The 21033-nt window shown below is 45.8% G+C and overlaps 2 protein-coding genes across 6 annotated transcripts in view; one reads left to right on the top strand and one right to left on the bottom strand.

Annotated features, from left to right (window-relative positions):
• ARSG (arylsulfatase G) overlaps positions 1–21033 on the bottom strand; it is a 119235-nt gene that overhangs the window by 88090 nt on the left and 10112 nt on the right. The window contains exon 1 of one of the 3 annotated variants that reach the window (XM_029210820.1): positions 719–1856. The exons of the other annotated variants lie outside the window; for them this stretch is intronic. The gene's annotated coding sequence lies outside the window, so the exon portion shown is untranslated. Of the gene's footprint in view, positions 1–718; positions 1857–21033 lie in introns of those variants that run through there. 3 annotated transcript variants of the gene reach the window in all.
• Positions 64–15502, top strand: SLC16A6 (solute carrier family 16 member 6). 3 transcript variants are annotated; one of them, XM_029210825.1, is made up of 7 exons: positions 175–194; positions 5653–5720; positions 6867–7105; positions 9456–9599; positions 10429–10557; positions 12808–13623; positions 14774–15024. In XM_029210825.1, the coding sequence occupies exons 3-7, from the start codon at positions 6874–6876 to the stop codon at positions 15022–15024; spliced, it is 1572 nt and encodes a 523-aa protein (XP_029066658.1). In that variant the 5' UTR covers positions 175–194; positions 5653–5720; positions 6867–6873. The 3 variants fall into 3 exon arrangements, with proteins under 3 accessions (XP_029066657.1, XP_029066658.1, XP_029066656.1); XM_029210824.1 differs by lacking the exon at positions 5653–5720 and having other exon boundaries at positions 64–194; XM_029210823.1 differs by lacking the exons at positions 175–194; positions 5653–5720 and having other exon boundaries at positions 5756–7105; positions 14774–15502.

The following is a 21033-nucleotide window of genomic DNA, read 5'->3' on the forward strand; positions in this document are numbered from 1 at the left end:
CGGGGGGCCGGAGCCGGGCGCGGCGGGGCGGGCGCCCGGGGCTCGCCCGCCGGAGCCAACTTGCCCTAGGCTCGGGCCCACGCCCTAAGGGGTTAATCCTCTCTCGTGTTCCCGAGCGGCTTATAAGGAGGGGGCGGCCTGGCCTCCGCCTTATTGGGAGCCTTTTGGGGTTTATTCTCTTCCCTTCTAACTTGGTGAGTTGGTTTTATCATTTTACATGTTTAAAAGTTTGATGGTGGGGTGTGGGTGGGTTTTTTCTTAAGCTATGTTGGGAGCTTTTGGGGGCTGGTGGTGGGGGAGGCTGAAGGGAGGAAGAGGAAACCACTTAACTGCTTAACATTTTGGAGAGGTTATTCCCCCAAATCTTCTCTGACAGTTGGGAATGCCCGGGGCCACCGGGATGGCGCGCTCTCACCATTTCGGGCAGCCGAGAGTTGCCTGTCGGTGGCCCGGGTACAGTCGGTGTCCGGAAAACACCTAAAGGCAGGTTTGGCCTTTGGGTGTCCCCCGGCCCAGGCGAGGGCCCCCAGGCTGTAGGGCGAGGGGGGCGCCTCGCTGAGCTCCCTGCACGGATTTTCCGCATGAAGTTGCCCGCGCGTCACAGGAGCGAAATGTCAGAGGTACCGTCCCCAGGCTCGCGCGCGCGCGCGCAGGGCGGCCCCGCAGACAGCGCCAGGGAAAGCGGGGTTCCCGGCCTCCCCCCGCCTGACACACGCACCCGGGGCGGCCGACGGGGAGGCAGGCATGTCCCCGCCGAGAGCAGCTCGTCCACCTTGACCGTCAGGGCTGTCAGCTGGTCCCGCTCAACTTCCGAGGTTCCCAGGGCTGCCAACCACGGGAAAGCGCCCGGGTAGCTGCGCGGCGCTGTAGCCAGGGAGGATGGTTTTGCAGAGGAAATGGGTTATTTCCTTCTGCTTCTTTTTTTTTTCTTGTTTAAACCAGACCGCCACACTCTACCACAGACAGATGATAGAAGTTTGTTAGGTGGCATGTAACATGTCACCAAACACGGGGGGCGTCAGTCTTAGAGAAAAGCTCCCCGGAGCCAACCGGGGAAGAGCAAGCAATGACACCTTGTCATCCTGGAAGCTGGTTTTGTTTGCAGTTATAGACACACCGTGCCAGCTCTTTCTCAAAGGAGACGGTTTCTACCTTGGGAATGGGATTTCTCGGTAATCTTACTATTTTGCAAAGCATACTAAGTGGATTGGGTGGAGGGTCTTGTTTGCAAAAACAGTCCCAAGTGCTATGCAGAGATCTCTAAGTGATGCATCTCCCCATGTCCAAGCACCAGTCCCTGTCATGGGGGGGGGCGATCAATAATACGTCCTGCCTGCCTGGTGGATACAGAAATACCTCTTCTCCTCATTAAGAGTGTCCAAGATAGTTCCAGTATGTAAATAAACAGTGCAGCCAAGTGGAAAAGCTCCTTCTCTATGAGAACCACCAACCCTGAGTTTTCCTTCTGTGGTTTCCCAAAAAGGACTTTCCTCGGTGGAACTCCTGAGGACGACACTTAAATTAGGGGATAGTATTCTACATCACGATCTTGTAAAAGGGGGTGAATCGGTGCTCTCCAGGGATTCAGAGCAGCTGAGGCTGCCGTCCAGGTTAGGTTTGGGGGTTTTGTTGTTTTTTTTTAAAATAGAGAATTGAAGTGAGCCTCACCTAAATACAGACTGGTTTTGACAACTAGGGCTGGAAACAACTTGTCAAAAGCTGTTCTCCAGGCTACGCCTTTAAGAAGAATGGAGATCGGCAGTGGCTCGCTGAGGCTTTGTTCACACCAGCCACACCAGCAGCTGCCACCGCTGCCCATCCAGAGCCTGCATTTTGAACTTTGCTCTGATCTGACCCTGGACTGGCACCCTGATGGTCTATCATAGTCCAATATTTTGCATTCTTCATGCCTCCAGGGGACAGCTTTTCTCAAGAAATCAAATCGCAGTTGAGAGTCCCAGCTATAGCAGATTTCCAAGCCTTGGCAGAATTCTCATTTATTTAAGATTAGACAACCAAATGCTCACAGGAAATTACTCCAAACCACCCAGTGCATTTTGTCCGTTCTGCTTCCTTTGGGAGAACATTTGGAGGAAGGCGACATGGCTGCCAGGAACCCCCGTTCAGAATCGTAGCATTTTACCCTCCAGACCTCTGTGTCTCACCCCTGCTTTTAGAGGATGAAACTTAGGAACAAAGTCATTTCCCCATGAGCATGCGGCCAGTTAATGGTAAATAGAAATTCAACAAATAACGCACGAGGGCCTCACAGAGACAGACCTGTGGACCTTGCGTCAAAGGACTCAAAAATTAATTGAGAAAGATGAAAGGGTAACTTGGAGCAAGTGGGGGTCAAAGGCTATCAGAGAAATGTAGATTTTTAGGGCAGGAAGAGATCTGAGATCGCCTCCGTCTAGTTCAACTCCCTTGTTCACCTCTTGACACTGAAAATTAAGGAGCAAGGTGATTCTCCCAAGGCCGTGGGGTCGCTCCTCGCTCGGCTCTATCCCCCACACAGTAAGCGAATATCCCATCCCATCCCATCAGAGAAATTCACATGCCCGTAAAACCAAAACATTATTTCCATGTTCTGGAATCCTTAGAGCCTTTGAAGCCACAGGCCTTTCTTTCTCTCTTTCGTTTGTAGAGGCCAACCCGTTTGTTAAGCCAGTCGTCCTGCTGAGGGGATGGTAGAAAGGAAAGAGTCCAGGGGAAGGATTGATTATGCAAGCAGAGACTTCCTCACTTGATGACTGGGCTTTAGGAGGCTAGAGCCGTGCATTGCTTCAGGAGTGCCCCAAGACGCATGCTTTGTTTAGCGAACTTTTATTGAGCACATACTATGTGCCAGGCACACGGCCAGGCACTGGGTCTGGAAAGAGCTGCCGACTGCCCTGTGTGCAAGGCGTCCTCAACCGTATGTTACAGAAACCAGGTTATTCTATTATCATTCTGCACTGTGATCTTCAAAGCTCAATATACCAGGGCATAGGATGCTTTAGGATGATGAAGGCGTAAACTTGGGAGTATCAGTGGGTTCTGGGGTGTCATCTTTCTTTTACGATGATCCCAGGAAAACAATAAAAAAGCTGTCCTCCCCAAACCTAAGAATGCAGGTGAGAGTTATATTTGGATCTAGCTTCAGGGGAGTAGCCCAGATGTAAAGTTTAAAGAAACAAAGGAATTGAACACCCAGAAGGAGCTCAGAGAGTAAACAGAAGGAAAGCAGTCGGACAGCCGCCGTCTTCGAGCCGACTGTCCTAGATCAGATGTAGCCAACGTCCGGCTCCTTTACACCCACGTCTGTAAGAACCATCTGGCACTTGCACTTTCCTCCCGGCTCCCAGGTCTCCTTGGGCCACTAGGTTTCACCTGAGCAATCAGGTGGTTGAGAACTCAGTGCTGAATAACAGAAGTGTCAGCTGCCAAAGCTGGGGGAGCTTTAAGGGTTCCCAAAGCCAACCTCTTATTTGACGAGTGAGGCACTCTGGCCCAGAGAGGTGCAGTGACTTTCTCCAGGTCACACAGTGACGCGGTGAAAGAGTCCTCACAACCTCTACAGGAAACGCCCCCTCCCTGGCCTTCAGAATGCTGTTCTGCATCCCGATACAGCGGGGCCCCGGGGAGACAGGAGATCAGATGCTGGACCATTTCGGTCCAGTCCCTTCCCCTCTCTGGGGGTCGGCTTCCCCATTTTGCAAAATGAGTGGGATTTTACAAAGAGGAGATGGACCCAGATGGGCTCCAAATCCCATTTTGGTTGTAACATTCTGTAATTCTAACTCCACCCACCCCGGGGCCTCCAGCCCCACCCATCTTGCACATTCAAACCACCAACGGCAACAGGCAAAGAAAGAGAGAGATGGGCACCCATCACCAGAACTGAAGCGCTGGCCTCGCCCAGAGCCTTCCCATAGTAGGTAACCTCGTCTTTCTACAAAAACTGCAGTCTAGTCTTGACCCTCTGAAATGCAACCCAACCAAAAGGTTCTGCACCTTGGTCCTGCAGTGCTTTTAGGCTAGAGAGGGCTTCTGTTTGTCTCTCTGGGGCCTTTATCCATTTTAGCCCAATGTGTTTTTATTCAAGTTGGCCCCGAGCCCTCTCTTAAAATGCTAAGATCTTATGGGCACCCTTCGTGCCAACGTGGCCTTGGACTTAGTCGCCACTGCTTGTCAGAAATGTCCTGAGCTCCGGGAGGACAGGGCTGAATGGTTTTAAGGTGTGATGGGATTTCAGTCTTAAGGTCCCTTATCATTATCACCAACAAACAATCTCATCCGTGGAGGCAGAGGCCATCTCTGTATTGTCACTGTCGCCCCTAGCATAGGCCCTGGCACCCAGCAGTTACTTTGTTGGAAAGAATTAATTAAAGCTGTGTGCAAGGTACCTGGGCGGGGGAAGGGATGCAAAGAGAAATAGGCCCCAGATTTGTTTTCCGTGAGCTTACAATTTAACTGAGCAAATAAGATAAATGCATACAAGTAGACAGTAGCCCATTATTAAAGGGCGCCTGTCAAGTGAAGAGAGCTCCTTAGGTCGAGTGGATCAGAGGAAGCCTTATGCGGCAGGAGGATGTGATGAAGCGGGCCCTTGCGGCGCCAGCTGTAGGGGGGCCTCCAGCCTGGGGAAGGGGCGCGCCACAGGCAAGGTGGCTGGGGAGTCAAGCAACAGAACAGGAAGAACTAAGGCTGCTGAGATCCGTGGGGGGCAGGGGCTTCCAATTAGGAAGGACTTAAAGTCAAGCTGATCTCGTGGATTTTGTCCTTCAGAAAGAGGAAAGCCACTGAAAAAGTCCGAGCGGAAAAATGTCATGACGATGAGGCATTTCAGAAAGATTAATCATACCAGACAGTTGAGAGACCAGTAAAGGAGTCTTGGGCTTCCAAGGCGAAGCTCAAAGGAGTGGCCCAGTAGGGGGGGGCGAGACGGGAGGGGGACCTGAGCTGTGGACTCCCCCCCGCACTGCCCCTCCTTCCCTCCTACCCCGCTCCCTAGGGCTGAACACGGTTCCAAAGCCAACACTGGCATGTACTTTTTTTTTTTTCCTTCTCAATCTTAAGCCCACTACCGTTGTCAGCTCCTCTGCCCCAGGTGCCTCATCTTGGGAGCAGACTTTGAAAGTCTTAACGGAGGAGGGGGACTTGGGAAAACCTCAGCTGCTGGAGGGCTCGGGGTTCCCATGTTAAATCAGCTGTTTTCCATGTTGGGAACGTGAATGACAAACTGGTCTGTAATTGTTAACCCTACACCCAGAGCCGCTTAAGTGCTCTTCCCACCTTTGCCCTCAGCTCTCAGGCATGCCACATTGACACACATCAAAATGCAGAGGCCTTTGCTGCAGGGAGCACAGCGTCTTAAAGCATCTTATGCCCTATTTATGCAACCAAATAGCCAACAGTAAGAGAGTAATAAGTGGGTATATAGTCCTTTCAGAGTACTAGGCTACCATGCTATCAATAGGCTGAACAATATGAAATTAGGTCAGATTTGCTGCTTTGTAAGATTCTCAGAGCAAATTCCGAATACTGGATTCCCGTAGCAGAAACTGGGAAGTCTACTGTCTAGATGAGGTTTTGTCCTGTTATTTCTCAATTGCTCTCCATTTTCAATAAAACCTGCCTTCGTATGTGAACGTGACAACTCGCGGCTAGGCCATCCACGCATCCTGAAAATTCACCTGGCTACAACTGCATAGTTACAGAGAATTCTTAAACTCAAGGTGCGTTGCCATTAAGAGCACAGAGACCACAGACTCATTTGTTATTTATAGGTATTAATTTTTAGTTGGGTTAAAAACACACATGACTGTTTCAAAGTGTATGTAATTGCAGAGGTTTTGAAAATGTCTGCGTTTTATGTGCTCGAGCCTGCCGCGGAAGACTTAAACGACCCTGCCTCCAGTGTTAAATATAGTTTCCCCTTAGTGGTGATACGGCACAGGGATCTGATGTTCTGATGTTTGTTGCAACCTGAATGGAAAAGCATAGCAAGGTCAGGAGTAATTTGGTTTAAGCTCCCTGGCTGTCCAGACCCCACAAATTGGTAGTGCCGTATTTGGTCACTATATCCTAGAGTACTGGTCCTGTGTGGAAAAATTCCATTTCTCATACACCACGTGGCGACCGACTTTTAGGACCTCATTCATGCTAAACCAACACCAAGAAGACAGAATCCCCAAATTTTAATTTGCAGTCACATTCCGTTCACATAGGTACAGCCATATGGGACCCCAGACCATAATCAGAATGTTGCTGAGTAGGAGGTAGGATGGTCTGAATGACCAGGGGCACCAAGCAGAGATGCAGGATTTCTCCAGCACTTAGCTGCCCCTGCAAAGTGGCCTCTGAGCCTCTCTTTGCCGAGGCTTCATTTCTGATCCACATTCCTTACAGTCAATTCAGTCTTCCTTTACCTAACTTGTCTTCAGGTTCAAGGTCTGCACTGATCCTTGGTCTGGTGGCCATTCTTTGTCCTCCAAAGTGCCTCTAAATATTCTGCCCAGGCTCTTTATGTTTTTTTTGGTTAGTTTTTCCATTTAACTGCCATAGCTTGGAAGTCTGCCTTCCCAAAATCTTTCGCGGCTCCATATACAATACAAACACAGTTAGTTCATTAGATAGATAAGACGGATAGATGATAGATGACAGAGACAGATAACGATAGATATGTGATGAGAGATAAAAGATGACATAGATGTATAGATAGATAGATACTATTATTCAGAGACTTCATACTAACCGCACATGATTTAAATATTCATCAACCTAAGAAATGTAGTGAGTAGTTCTTATCTGTTGAGTGTTAGAATCGTCCACCCTCATGCCATTGCTGGTCTAATTTTTTTTTTTTTAACTTTTTCTTTTAGATTAAGAATGACCCAAAAGAAATCACAGCTTTGTTCCAGAGCCAATGTTTATACTCAAGTGCCTGATGGAGGATGGGGCTGGGTGGTAGCTGTTTCTTTTTTCTTCGTTGAAGTCTTCACCTATGGCATCATCAAGTCATTTGGTGTCTTCTTCAATGACTTAATGGACAGTTTTGATGAATCCAATAGCAGGATCTCATGGATAATATCCATTTGTGTGTTTGTCTTAACATTTACAGGTTAGTACATCTTCCAGCTTAAGCGCTACATAAGCATATGCCTCTTTCAGTCTGCCTAATTATGTAAGAGGCGCTGAAGGAAAAAGTCTACTTGCCAGACTTGACTGCCTTCATTTAATGCACACGTATTAAACGCCTACTGTATGCACTCTCTTAGGATACTGCAGATTATTTTGAGGACAATAGCAAACCCCGGTTCAATGGGAATGTGGTCATTTCCTAAAGAAGCATTAAAAGTTCTTGGCATCCTGGGTCCTGGTCTCGTAAAAACATGCTGAGGAAACAGGTTGGGAACGTGAAAATGTGACTACATGAAGGAGAAAGAAGGAAGGTGTAAAAGGGTATATGGGAAAACTACCCATATTGCCCAGAGAGGATATTCTGAATTCCAAACACCTGTTTCCCTAAAGGACTTCACTGGCTAATCGGTCTGCCCAGCTCCCAGATCCAACAGCATCAGATGAATGGGACTGTAGTATAATTCTTAACATACTCATTTTCACTTGGTCCCATTCAGACCTAATTCAGCACATCTCTGAGGTCTCATGACTGTTCATCCATCTGTCAGGGGCCGCGCCAGGGTCGTCTGAGAAAGCAAGGCCGTTGAACTTACCGCGGACAGTTAACGGGGCTGAACTTCAGCTTCCCTAACTTTACCCTAATATCCTGTCACGGAACCATTGCCTCTGAAGTTTTCTAAGCCTGTCTTTAAAGGTACTTAGTTTTCAGCCCTATACTGTCTCACAAAGGTAGCTCCATTGTTCTTTGCTACCGAGTAAAGTCAGAATTTCTCCCGTTAGCCCTGATACCCTCTCCTACACGGTTCATGGAAGTACTTCTAGTTCCGGTTTGAGTATTAAGATACTTAATTTCTTAATTGGCAGGATGTTTACTTTCTTGGAAAGATAACTTACATGAATTAGAACCAAAATTTTACATTTGGTAACCAAAATAAAACGAAAATCCCAAAGCTGAACTTTTAGCCGTTTTCTAACCAAAGATAATATAGTCAACAAGAAATTTCCAGCTAATACTATTATACCAGAAGATAATTGTTCTTCATGCTGTTATTCCAGTCATTAATGCCTTGAGTCTACACACTGCCTAAAAATGATCCTAGTGATTCCATTATTTGCTATATTAATATATTAGTTTACATTCAACTCACATAATAGGTATGCACCAACCCCAACAAAATTTACTCCTTTTTTAGCTCTTTCTATCCAGCATGTACGATGTTGTTCTTCCTCCCCCCAACTCTGGAGGGTTCCCTTATCTCATTGTACTCAAGGCGGTATCAGTGGGAGCCTAAGTAGCATCTAACTAGGAAGCTCATCTTCCAGATTTAAATGTCCCAGAGGATTCAGAGCACAGAAGCTACGCCAACTGTAATTCATCAGCCACTTTGAACTATCTGTCCCATAGCTAGCCTCCTTTTGGTATGCATAACAGAATTCACCATACTTTCATACCATTTGCAAAAAAGTCAAATGGAACTTAGCTGGAATTTGACCCTAACCGGAGCCTTTTAAAAAAGAATCCAAAGCAGTGAGTATAGAAAAAAAAAAAAAAAAGTGCCTCGTACAATCATAGGAAAAGCCCATTTTTATTACAGAATAACTAATGCATATCCAATTTTATAGGGGCTCCTGGTGAGTCAAAATCTTTCATCGGAGACAAAAGATATGTTTTATACTATGACTCTTGATTTCTCTTAAAGGAGCCCCCAAAATATATTGTCCAGCTTGTGCAAATAGTAAAATAAGTCCTGAACTGACTTAAGGAACCATTGCACAAAATGTATACTGTATCTTACATCATCACCTCCATGTTAAAGGCTTAAAAGATGGAATCTTACCACAGACTCACGTACACAGAGAACAAATGTGTGGTTCCCGAGGGGGAGGGGGAGGGAGAGGGATGGGGTGGGTGGATGGGGTGAGCAGGTGCCAGTGAGTGTATACCGGATGGAGAAACACCAAGGCCCCACTGTGTAGCACAGGGAACTGCATTCTACATCCTGGGATAAACCGTACGGGAAAAGAATAGTTTTAAAACACGAGTGTATATACATGTACGTATCACTGAATCACTCGGCCGTACGCCTGAAACTAACACAACGTGGTAAACCAACTACACTAAACGTTAGAAAACGTAAAATTAAACAAGACGGAATCTTAGGGTATATGTAGAGCTGATTCACTCTGTTATACAGCAGAAACTAACACACCATTGTAAAGCAATTAAACTCCAGTAAAGATGCTAAAAAAATTTTTAAAAGAAGGAGTCCTAGGGAGGCTAAGGCTTTTTCGCCTCTGGGAGCTGAGACCCTGTTTTGCTCTTGCTGCAGCTCCTGTGTCCACCGTCCTGAGCATTGGGTTTGGACACCGTCTGGTGGTGATGGTCGGGGGGCTGCTGGTCAGCGTGGGCATGGTGATCGCCTCCTTCTCACAGAAGGTCTACCACATGTACATTGCCATCGGCATCATCTCTGGTAAGTGCTTCTCCTGGGCTCGCTCATTCTCCAGAGACTTAGCTTCTAGAACAATGCCGGGGGGGGGGGGGGGTAGGGAATCAAATCCAAAGTGTGTTTCTTTCTCCCTTTCTCTCTTTTCTTTAAAATTAATAATGTCCCAGATCAGTGGTTTTGAACTGGTCTGTATGGGCTCCAGGGTGTTCCCCTGGGAACCTCTCCTCAGTCAATGCCCAAGACTTTTTGTCTGATTTTTTTTTTTTTTTAATATTTACCAATGAGAAAGAGAACTTCTCTTTTGTGATAGTTTGCAGCCCAAAGACATCATTTTCACAAGGTTTGCGTTTCTTTAGCTGAGATTTCCCAAGTCAGGCTGTGAGGACCCTGAGCTGTAGGGGAGGGTCTGTGCCGGACTTATTCTTTGGGGTCTGAGAAAAATTTTTCCCTTTCAAAACACTTTAAATCTTTTCATATGTTTCTACACATACCAAAACTCATTTATTTCCAAATAGAAGTCTTAAATAAAAACTATATTCGATAAGAGTTCTGTCCACTGTGGATTATATAAATTGGGGGGAAAAACATTGCAGAAAAGTACGGAAAAAAACCAGAGAACAGGTTTGTTTTTTTAACTCCTAGCTTTCCAAAACAGCTCTTGCAGTTTCTCCAGACCTCTGACGAAACCTGTTTTGTTTTTTTTTTGCTACAGCACTATTTTCCAGAATGAATTTCTGGGCTCCCAGAACTTATCATTTTAAATATGAACACAAAACCCCCAGATCTTTGAATGCATTCTTCTGGCATCAATGAGGATGTGGTCCTTTCTATCGTTTTTGACTTTCCATCACAGGTCTGGGATACTGCTTTAGCTTTCTCCCAACTGTCACCATTCTGTCACAGTACTTTGACAGAAGACGCTCTGTGGTCACGGCTGTTGCTTCTACAGGAGAATGTTTCGCTATGTTTGCTTTTGCACCAGGTAAGTGGACAACTACAGTCTACGTGTTCACGTGAACTAGCTCTTCTTGCTACACTGACTCTTGCCAACCGTCAGTTAATAGACTGACAGCTTCGACTGCGTGCAGAAGGAAAGGTTAATTGTCTTCTCTTCTCCAGCACAGTTTCAGGATCTGTCTTCCCTAACCCCGATTTTAGGAATTCAAACATTTTCATACTGGTCCAAGTTTACATAAATAGGAATATACAATGGCACATATTCAGTGGTAAGGCTTGAAACAGCCATTCCAAAATAGATGATTTAATGATTTCGGATTGTTCCTATTATTCTATTTCTCTCCTTGGTCAAAAGAGCCATATTCAATGCGGATTTAAACTGTGCTAGTAAAGTCCCTTTCGTGAATGGTGTGTGGATAATCTCACAGGGAGTTTTTTTTTTTTTTTTTTGCGGTACGCGGGCCTCTCACTGTTGTGGCCCTCTCCCGTTGCGGAGCACAGGCTCAGTGGCCATGGCTCACAGGCCCAGCCGCCCCGTGGCACGTGGGATCTTCCTGGACCGGGGCATGAACCCGCGTCCCCTGCATGGGCAGGTGGACCCCCAACCGTTGCGCCACCAGGGAAGCCCTCACAGGGAGATTTTTATCCCTGGTTTATTTCCCTATCTTAACGAGAACCTGGGAATTTCACTAGCCAGTGGTAGACAAATCACCTTAGAGACTTAGATTAACCTCTTACTCTGCCATTTCTTGGTGAATGTGTCAGTGGATCATGGCGGATTTGTTCAAAGGAGATACATGTAGTAGTATTTAGGGGTGACGTGTCTTATCTGAAGCTTTTCAGATAGTTCAGAAAAATTAATGTATGCTTGCCTATAAATAGGCAGACAGAGAAAAATGTTAACTGTTGAAATTTGCTGAAGTGTGGGCAGGCAGATAGGTATCATTCTTCGCACTTTTCTGTCCGTTTGAAATTTTTCAGAACAAAACACTGAGGGGAGAATCAGTGGCCTGTGAACGCCCTGAAGGTAGAAACTGCATCTTGGTTGGCTTTGTTCCCTAGCCCATCCCTGGCACCTGGTAGGCAGGCACTCGAGGAATGCTGAGTTGGAGCAAAGAAGAGCAGACCGATCATTGCCAGAGGAGGGTCAAGCACTTTGAAATACCCAAGCCTGAAAGATTTTGCAATTCTGAGTTTCCCATATTAACAGGGGGAGAAGAGGTGTGAGCAAAGCATGCTACGACAGTAAATGGAGACCCCGTGCCCTGGAATTCGGGGCTGTCTTGCTAAGCTGATCTTTCTCGGGAACCAACTTACCATGTCTCTTATACCTGACTGTCAGCTCTCAGAGAATGAGAATCTAGTGAAATGAAATTCTAATGAACATCATTTCACCTCTGTGGGATGATGACGGAAATTCCTGAAGGTCTCGTGGGGCCTGCATTATCCTCTTGTAACTATGGGTCCTGAAGCCCCCTTTGGCCTGACACCACCCAACCCCCAGAGGACCCCAGCCAGGGCCCAGTCCCCCCCTCCAGGCTGCCTCTGGGCTGGCAGGAAGGTAGTTAGAACGTTCCACAAAGCAAGCGGAGAACTGTAGCAATACTGCACAGGACCGTACTGTATCCACACAGTAACTGTCTTAATTCCAGGATAATCCTATGAGCTTTTAGATACTTCGTTTATCCTCTCCTTCATCTGTTACTACTAAGGGTTGAAGGAGTGGATGGAGAACGATCTAGCTCAGAGGGTGGAAATTCTGTCTTGAAGAGGCCAGAGGGGAAATATTTCAGGCGTCACGGGCAAGTCCTTGTGGGATCCACTCCTCTCTGTGGTGACAGCACAGAAGCAGCCGTAGACGACATTAAAGAATGATCTCGCTGTGTTCTAGTCAAGGTTTATCATCCAGTAACAGGCAGCGGGTTGGATTTGGCCCGCAGACGGCTGTCTGCCGAACCTCGATGTGGGTCACGGACTTGGTTCATCTCGAGTCTCTGCCTGGCGGAAGGCACCCACCAGAGCTCTCTCAGAGGCCTGGGCTGAAAATGTGTATCTCTGCTCATCCTTATGCACCTTCCTCCTTCTCGAGTCCTAAAAGCCCCCAAAACCTAGAAGAAAAGGGTAGTGCCTGTCGACCGCATTCGCACGGCCAAGTAACTTTTGTTTACCTGTTTCCCGGTCTGCGTTTCTTCTCGCTCCCCCCCACCCCCGCCCCCAGTCTTGAGTTCGTTTCTGACCTTGGCTTTTCTTTCTCCTTCGCTCCTGCCCACCCAAGCCATCACGGCCCTGAAGGAGACCATCGGCTGGAGGTACAGCCTCCTCTTCGTGGGTCTCCTACAGCTCAACCTCGTGGTCTGCGGGGCGCTGCTCAGACCTATCATCATCAGAGGACCCGGGACCCCCAAAACCACCACCCACGAAAGTCGGAAAGAAGTGCAATACATGCTTGAGAACGAGAAAACCCGCACCTCGATAGATTCCATTGACTCAGGAGTAGAACTAACTACCTCACCTAAAAACGTGCCTGGTCACACGACCGTAGAGCTTGAGCCCAAGGCCGACCTGCAGCAGATCCTGGGCCAGCCCGGCTCCAAGCCCGGCTGCCAGAAGGCCCCGCTGCTGGACTTCTCCGTTTTGAAAGAGAAAAGTTTTATCTGCTACGCGTTTTTTGGTCTCTTCGTCACCCTGGGGTTCTTCGCCCCGTCCTTGTACATCATTCCCTTGGGCCTCAGTCTGGGCCTGGACCGGGACCGCGCTGCTTTCTTATTATCAGCGATGGCGATCGCAGAAGTGTTCGGGAGGATCGGGGCTGGGCTGGTCCTGAACAGAGAGCCCATCCGCAAGATCTACATCGAGCTCATCTGTGTCGTCTTACTGACCGTGTCCCTGTTTGCCTTTACTTTTGCCACTGAATTCTGGGGTCTCATGTCCTGTAGTGTATTTTCCGGGATTATGGTTGGGACGGTGGCGGGGACCCACATCCCACTGCTCGCTGAGGACGACGTCGTGGGAATCGAGAAGATGTCTTCAGCGGCTGGCGTCTATGTCTTCTTCCAGAGCATCGCAGGACTGGCTGGACCGCCACTTGCAGGTAAGTTAAATACACAAAGTAAAACCCTTGTCTGCTATCCTTTTACAATATTTTACTTTTCCACGATGGTCTATCCCAGGATATTGAATATAGTTCCCTGTGCTCTACAGTAGCAGCTTGTTGTTTATTCACCCTGTATCTAATAGTTTGCACCTGCTAACCCCAAACTCCCACTCCATCCCTCCGTCATCCCCCTCCCCCTTGGCAACCACAAGTCTGTGAGTCTGTTTCTGTTTCGTAGATGAGTTCATCTGTGTCACAGTTTAGATTCCACCTGTAGTATACTGTCCTTTTATTAATAGTGCCAGCTTCCTATTCAAGTCGAATGGAAAATAAAACTGTTGATTTTTATACTTGCAGAGAATTTTAGAGGTGTCGGGATAGAGGTTACCCGAGCCACCTCTCTTGACTTAAATATGAGGAAAGTGAAAGCCAGAGAATGTCAGCGTACAGCCCAATGGTAAATCAGTGACCAAGTCAGGGTTAGAACCTGGGTCTGCAGCCCAAGCTGCACGGGCTTTTTCTACCAGTTGGCCTTGAAAAATGCTCACAGCGGGGGCGGGGAACGCTTGGATTTCTGACCTCATTACCCTCTGACTTTTGGGATAACAGAACTAAGGGTCTTCTGTAAGCCAGCTTCCCGTCTAGGGAGGGGTTTTAGGGAACTGAACCTAGAACAGCACTCTGCAGAGCACTTCACTAATCACTACAGAGTATTTCCCTGTAGGAAGGACATGGCTTTGTTTTACATGTTAGCCCTGAAATAAGTCCTTGAGGTTATTGTGATTAGAAATCTTACCCCATGTGAAAAGATACCTGAAGTGAACTCGAGTGAAAATAAAAGAGCTCTTTCCTCTTAGGAGAGGATGTCAGCTTTCCAAAGGAGTGGGCATCTCACCATTCCCAAGTTTCAGATCAGCCCACAAAGAACATCTGAGTGACAGAATTTTCTCAGGTGCTAAGTAGGTTGTACGTTTGTCTACATCTTCTCTCCCGTCTAGAAAAGACTCCTACCTTCCACGTGCTTTTTTCTTAAAAACAAACAAACAAAAAACAGACAAAACAAGGAAGGCAAAGAGCCTGAGAAGTGGCTGAGTTTGGGGGAGCCTGGGGGGGGGTCTTTGTGGCTAATGTGCTGACGCTCCCGCAGGGCTTCTGGTGGACCAGAGCAAGATCTACAGCAGAGCCTTCTACTCCTGCGCGGCTGGGATGCTTGTGGCCGCTGTGTGCCTCGCCCTCGTGAGACCCTGTAAAAGGGGGCTGTGCCGCCGTCCCCAAGCCGGGGAAGGGAAGGCCGAGAGTCACCGTGGGAAAGCTTTACAAGACATCCCAGAAGACTTTCTTGAAATGGACCTGGGGAAGACTGAGCACAGAGCTCCTATGAAAACGGAGCCCGTGTGACACGCTTGTCATTCACACCAGCCTCCCTGGGGGCTGGAGAGGGTGGGGGACAGGGGACCCAGGGCAGCAGAGATGTGGACCACCCACCCGCTTTCCAGACTACACTCTAAAGGGAATGTATGCGTGAACACCACTACCAACATCCTTTTTTTTCTTGTAAGTTTTCCTTTTTGCTTGTTTTTTAAGCCAAAACAAAAACCACCGAACACCCTTTCCGTACATCACCCTGACTGTATTCAGTAGCAATACGAAGATGCACAGGACTCTCGGGTTCGCATTCCGGTTTTAAAAGAGTGACATGAATTGGCAAAGTGGTTTTAAGAGCTCTCACATGTGATAAACTACTATCTTGGAAAAGGACATCTGGCCGAGGCCATTGCAATGAAATTGGCCATTACAAAAAAAAAAAAAAAAAAACTTACATCATTTAAAACATTTCTCATTTTCAGAAATATGAACAAATTGTTTAAAACCCTTTGAAAAATACTGAGGTCTCCATTAACAAATTAGGGCCTCTGAATTTTCCACATAGTTCATGGAAATGAAGTACAGTTTGAGACCAAACATTTGGCTAGTAAACGGAAATTTTTAAAATATATGTAACTTGAACTTCATAAATGTGAAGATGACCACTTTTTTATGGCCAGTCACTACCAGAAGCATTTCGATACAGAACACACAGCACAGCATTCAAAAATGTGTTTCCTATTGCTTTTAATTATTCAGAAATATGTGATTGTAGTGTCTTTAATTTAAACCGCTATTTATTATTAAGTTATTCTAGAATGAATAAAGAAATCAAAAGAAAGAAAATCTGAGACATAAGCAGAATTTCTACCCCCTTTCTGCAATCCTTTACATGCCTCAAAGAATACTTCTTAACTTGTAAAGTGACTCTCGTAAAAGGCCAAGTTTAAGGATTCTTCAGTTTGATTAACGACAACGTGCGTCATTTCAAGGGGGGGACGACGATGAGTAGCAAATCGCCTTAGCTTTTTTAAATGATTTGTTTTATCACCTAAGAATACTTGAGGATCTTCTTTGATCAGAATTATATTTCATTGAATTGTTGAAGCATTTCTGATTTTTTTTTTTAATCTCACCGTTGAAGCATTTCTGTATTTCACGTGGGATAGCAGAGACATTTATTTTACCATCATGAGTTATATCATATAAACCCTGATTGCTCTACGTTACCAGAGTTATCGGGTTAACTGGTCACTGGGTTTTTTTTGGAGTTACATTACATGTATAGTATTTCTCATGTGCACATTTTTCTGTAAAAGGGCAAGTATGAGGGTAACAGGTTGGCTACGTACTCATAATGTCCTGAATCTCACTCTACAGGTGATGGTCAGTACCGCTGCTCCATCTTTATTCATTTACTGTTAATTTATGACAACTCAGGGGGAAAAAAAATATAACAAGCCTAGTTTGGTTACAGGTACACACAAGCTTGAATATTTCTCTGCACTGAAATGAAAGTGGCATAGTTCATCACCACCTGCTACGTTTCTGTACAGTGTTTGATCAGCCATAGAAATAGGACAATCTGTAAAACTTTGGGGAGGGGCTGGGGAGGAAATGACAACGTGTCTGTCAAAAACAGACGCACCTAGAACAAGCTGGATGTAGCAAATCTCTGTCACTACCAGAGAAGGACTTGGAGCTTGTGGCACTTTTGCAGACTTCATGACTTCAGCACTTTACAGTCTTTTTTACTATGAATGTTCAATACAACTTAATATTTATATCTGGTTTCAGAGCGATCTGCTTAAGACGTCCATTCTGTTAATTGCATGGAAAATAAAATGTATGCTGGTTTCAGTATGTCAGTAATCAAGGTTTTAAATATTTGGCAGAAAATGAAAACAGGATTGCTGATTTGTTCTGTATTCTGTGACATTCTGGTACTTCTAGATTTGCAATAAATGTATGGCTTTTTTATTTAAAGAAAGTGACTCGGTTTTTTATTGACTCCTTGGCGTTCATTGTTGGATCCAGTTAAAGTTATAAAAACTCCAGGAAGATTCATGTCAAATAACGTTTTTAAAAGCTTTTGTGCAAAATCTTTTAACTGCACTAGAGACACATAAACGTTTCCAAGACGTGTTAGTTGAACATCATTATTTCATAAATGAAAAATAAATGAATGGGGACTTCCCTGGTGGTCCAATGGTTAAGACTCCACACTCCCAATGCAGTGGGGCACGGGTTCGATCTCTGGTTGGGGAACTAAGATCCCACATGCCACACAGCATGGCAAAACATTAAAAAATAAATGAATGAAATGATATCCTGGTGGCCACAGAGAGATAGCTCAGCCTATCAAAAGTAATAAGTGAAAATAGTTAAGACTAACCATACGTAGTTACAGAACAGGCCTAAGAACTGCTCTAACCTGTAAGTAAACAGCACGGACTTTCCATGCCAGGGGTCTGCAAAATCTTTTTCTGTAAAGGTCCAGATAGTAACTATTTAAGGCTTTGCATGCCACACAGGCTTGGTCACAACTATTCAGCTCTGCCTCTGTAGGGCGCAAATAGCCATAGACAAAATGTAAATGAATGAGCATGGCTGTCTCAATAAAAGTTTATTTTTGGATACTGAAATTTGAATTCCATAAAATTTTCACACACTATGAAATATTGTTGATTTTTTTCAGCCACACAAAAATGTAAAAATCATTATTAGCTTGCAGGCGGTCAAGAAAAGTCGGCAGTGAACTGGATTTGGCCTGTGGGCCCCACTGATCAGACAGGTACCACCAGTAGCAAAACTGTAAACTAGCTGTCCTGACTGATGGGAAAGGATCATCGTGGCCAAAGTGACCCTTAGATCACAGGTGCCAAAGATAGGAAAGATCAAACAGCTGCTAGCACATTATCAGGTTTCATTGCCTGTGATTAAAGAGATTTGGCTTCCACGTTACTGACGAAATAATTTCACTACAAATGTAGACCACTTCCCTTCCCAAAATAAAATCATTCCAGTTGTAAAAATGAGACAAGATCATGTGTTCTTTTCAGACAAATGCATCCTTAACAGATACAATGTTTCCAAGCTTTTGAACCAGGTTATCAATTTTCGACTCCAATAATGTGTAGGGTAGCTTTTGTACATTTATTTGCCTTTCCTTTCACTCAATACCTGGTGATAAAATATAGATTCTAACTCAGAGTTCCGGGGCCGAGTCATCCATTCAAGTCACTTGAGGTATTTATTACATTTAGATTTCTTTACTTCTCAAATACTATAAATCAGAAATGATCATGAATCCCTTCCTTTTTTTTTCTCTTCTTGGCCGCAACGCACTGCGCAGCTTGCGGGATCCAGTTCCCCGACCAGGATTGAGCCCAGCCCACGGCAGTGATAGCACCGCATCCTAACCACTAGGCCACCAAAGAAGTCCCATGAATCCTTATTTTTAAAAGCTCCCAGATATGGGGTTCACTAATACGCCTAGAATTTAGAAGCCACTGCCCTTAAAATTTTAAATGGTTATGAGCATTCATTAAAACGACCAATTTAAAGACAATTCAGACATGGTACACGCTAAAAGATCACTCCTATAAGTATACATCGCACTGCAAAACGAGAAGCTGTCCTGGGTTTCAGGTTTATGGTTAATACAGGGGAGGCCTACAGTCTCCAACAGGTGGGCCAGACGCTGTTGCATAAGTAAGGAAACTAGCTCCCCCTGGTGTTCAGTGTCTGTCATGACCGCCTGAGGGTGCTGAACAAGAAAAGTGCCAAGGTCAGGAACTTGCAAAATTTCGTTTTTCACGTACGAAAAACTCTCACGGCCAAATCACAATGACCACAGTGACTATAGATCTCCTAGAGGGGAAATGGGACAGCAAAACTGATACCCCAGAACACTTTATCTATAAAGGCTTTTAAAATATAGTTCACCCAAGGTTATGGGAAAAAAATACAAATTGTTGTGGCCATGAATTTATATTATGTATCTACCTTTCCGGCAACTCAAGAAGAGAACAAGCACGCTAACCATCCTAGCAACTTACTCCCCTAGAATTCGACCCAAACTCTACCTTCTCTACACTGGGGACTCTCTTGCTAAGTCCCCACTTCACTGCGGGTCTCCCGACTGTGTGAGGGCAGCAGGGCCATCCTAACCTGTCCTCAGCAGAAGCCTGATCCTCTCCCCACATCCTACCGGCTCTGCTTGCTAAATATATCCAGAACCTGACTGCCTTTGCCAACTCCGCCAGCAGCCCTGGTCCGAGTCAATGTCATCTTCGCTCCATCACTGCAATCGTCTTACAGCAGGTTTGCCCACTTCCGCTCTCGCCACACATGTACCCCAGCCCACCCTGGCCTTCGTTTTCCAGACAGAAGCCTTGTAACAATCCTTTTAAAGCATGAGTTGTACACGACCACATGCCCAAGTCTAGTACTTTCTGCCCGGCTCTTACTGCACCTTATTATTGTTCCTTGAAATCACACGCCTCAGGCCTTGGCATCTGTGGTTCCCTTTGCCTGGTCCCGCTTCCCTGAGATGTGCACATGACATGAGCCTTCAATTTGGTCCCCCCCGCAAAAGTCACCCCCCTGAGGAGGCATGCGTGAATATCCTATCCAAAACAGCACTTGTTTCTACCCCTTTACTCTGAGGTTATAAAAGTATTGTTTACTCACTTATTATCATTAAGGCATAGCAGTTTTTTGTTCACCGCTATATCCCCAAAGCTTTGAGCAGGGCCTGGCACATTGTAGGTGATGCTCCAAAAAAAATGGATGAGTTAATGAGTGCCTCATTTTTCATTGACATTTTCCAGAGGAAAAAAAAAAAGGTACCTATTTACGATTACACTCAAGAGTCTGGTGCTTCTGCGAATCAGCTCGACGGCCTGAAAGCACGGTGCTCAAAACCTGCTGGTCCCAGGCTCGTCCCGCATTCTGTACCCCTCCCTCTCCCCTGCTTGAGTCAGAGCCCCTTAATCAGAGGCTCCTTTAACCCCGTCCTGTCTGAGCGAAGAACAGACGCCCTCAGGCGACCTACACGCACAGGAGAGGCCAAATCCAAAGCTGAGCCCTAGGAGCTGTACGAACAAAGAAGAGAAAGGGAAATCTCTCCCAGCAGCCTCGGGAGCAGTGCATTAAATCTCCACAGTCAACCCGATGTACCTGCATCTGGGGAATACCTGAATGGACAACGAATCAACCCAACATTGAGGCGGTAGACCTTGGGAGCAGCGGTAGACTTGGGGTTTGCCTTCTGCATATGATTTGTTTCTGGTTTTATGTTTATCTTAGTTTAGTATTTAGAGTTTATTATCATTGGTAGATTTATTGATTTGGTTACACTCTTTCTTTTTTTTATTATTTATATATATTTTTTCTTTTCCTCTTTTTGTGAGTGTGTATATGTAACGCTTCTTTGTATGATTTTGTCTGTATAGCTTTGCTTTTACCATTTGTCCTAGGGGTTGTTCTTAGTATAGTTTTTGGTGCTTGTTATCATTGGTGGTTTTGTTTTTAGGTTTGGTTGCTCTCTTCCTTCTTTCTTTTATTACTTTTTAATTTTTAATTTTAATTTTTAAGTTTTTTTATTTTAATAACTTTATTTTATTTATTTTTTTCTTTCTTTCTTTCTCCCTTTTCTTCTGAGCCATGTGGCTGACAGGGTCTTAGTGCTCCGGCCCGGTGGCAGCCTGTACCTCTGAGGCAGGAGAGCAGAGTTCAGGACATTGGTCCACCAGAGACGTCCTGGCGCCATGTAATATCAAACAGCGAAAGCTCTCCCAGAGATCTCCATCTCAACGCTAAGACCCAGCTCCACTCAACGACCAGCAAGCTACAGGGCTGGACGCCCCATGCCAAACAACTAGCAAGACAGGAACACAACCCCACGCATCAGCAGAGAGGCTGCCTAAAATCATAATAAGGTCACAGACACCCCAAAACACACCACCAGATGTGGTCCTGCCCACCAGAAAGACAAGATCCAGCCTCATCCACCAGAACACAGGCACCAGTCCCCTC

Source organism: Monodon monoceros, unplaced genomic scaffold (genome assembly GCF_005190385.1).
Source record: "Monodon monoceros isolate NGI ecotype Baffin Bay Population unplaced genomic scaffold, NGI_Narwhal_1 Super_Scaffold_9, whole genome shotgun sequence".
Lineage (NCBI taxonomy): Eukaryota > Metazoa > Chordata > Mammalia > Artiodactyla > Monodontidae > Monodon > Monodon monoceros.

Coding starts and splice junctions, on each gene's coding strand:
- SLC16A6 (XM_029210824.1), top strand. CDS start 6,874: ATGACCCAAAAGAAATCACAGCTTTGTTCCAGAGCCAATGTTTATACT. Junction 7,106..9,455: donor GTTTGTCTTAACATTTACAG/GTTAGTACATCT, acceptor CTCTTGCTGCAG/CTCCTGTGTCCACCGTCCTG. Junction 13,624..14,773: donor GGCTGGACCGCCACTTGCAG/GTAAGTTAAATA, acceptor ACGCTCCCGCAG/GGCTTCTGGTGGACCAGAGC.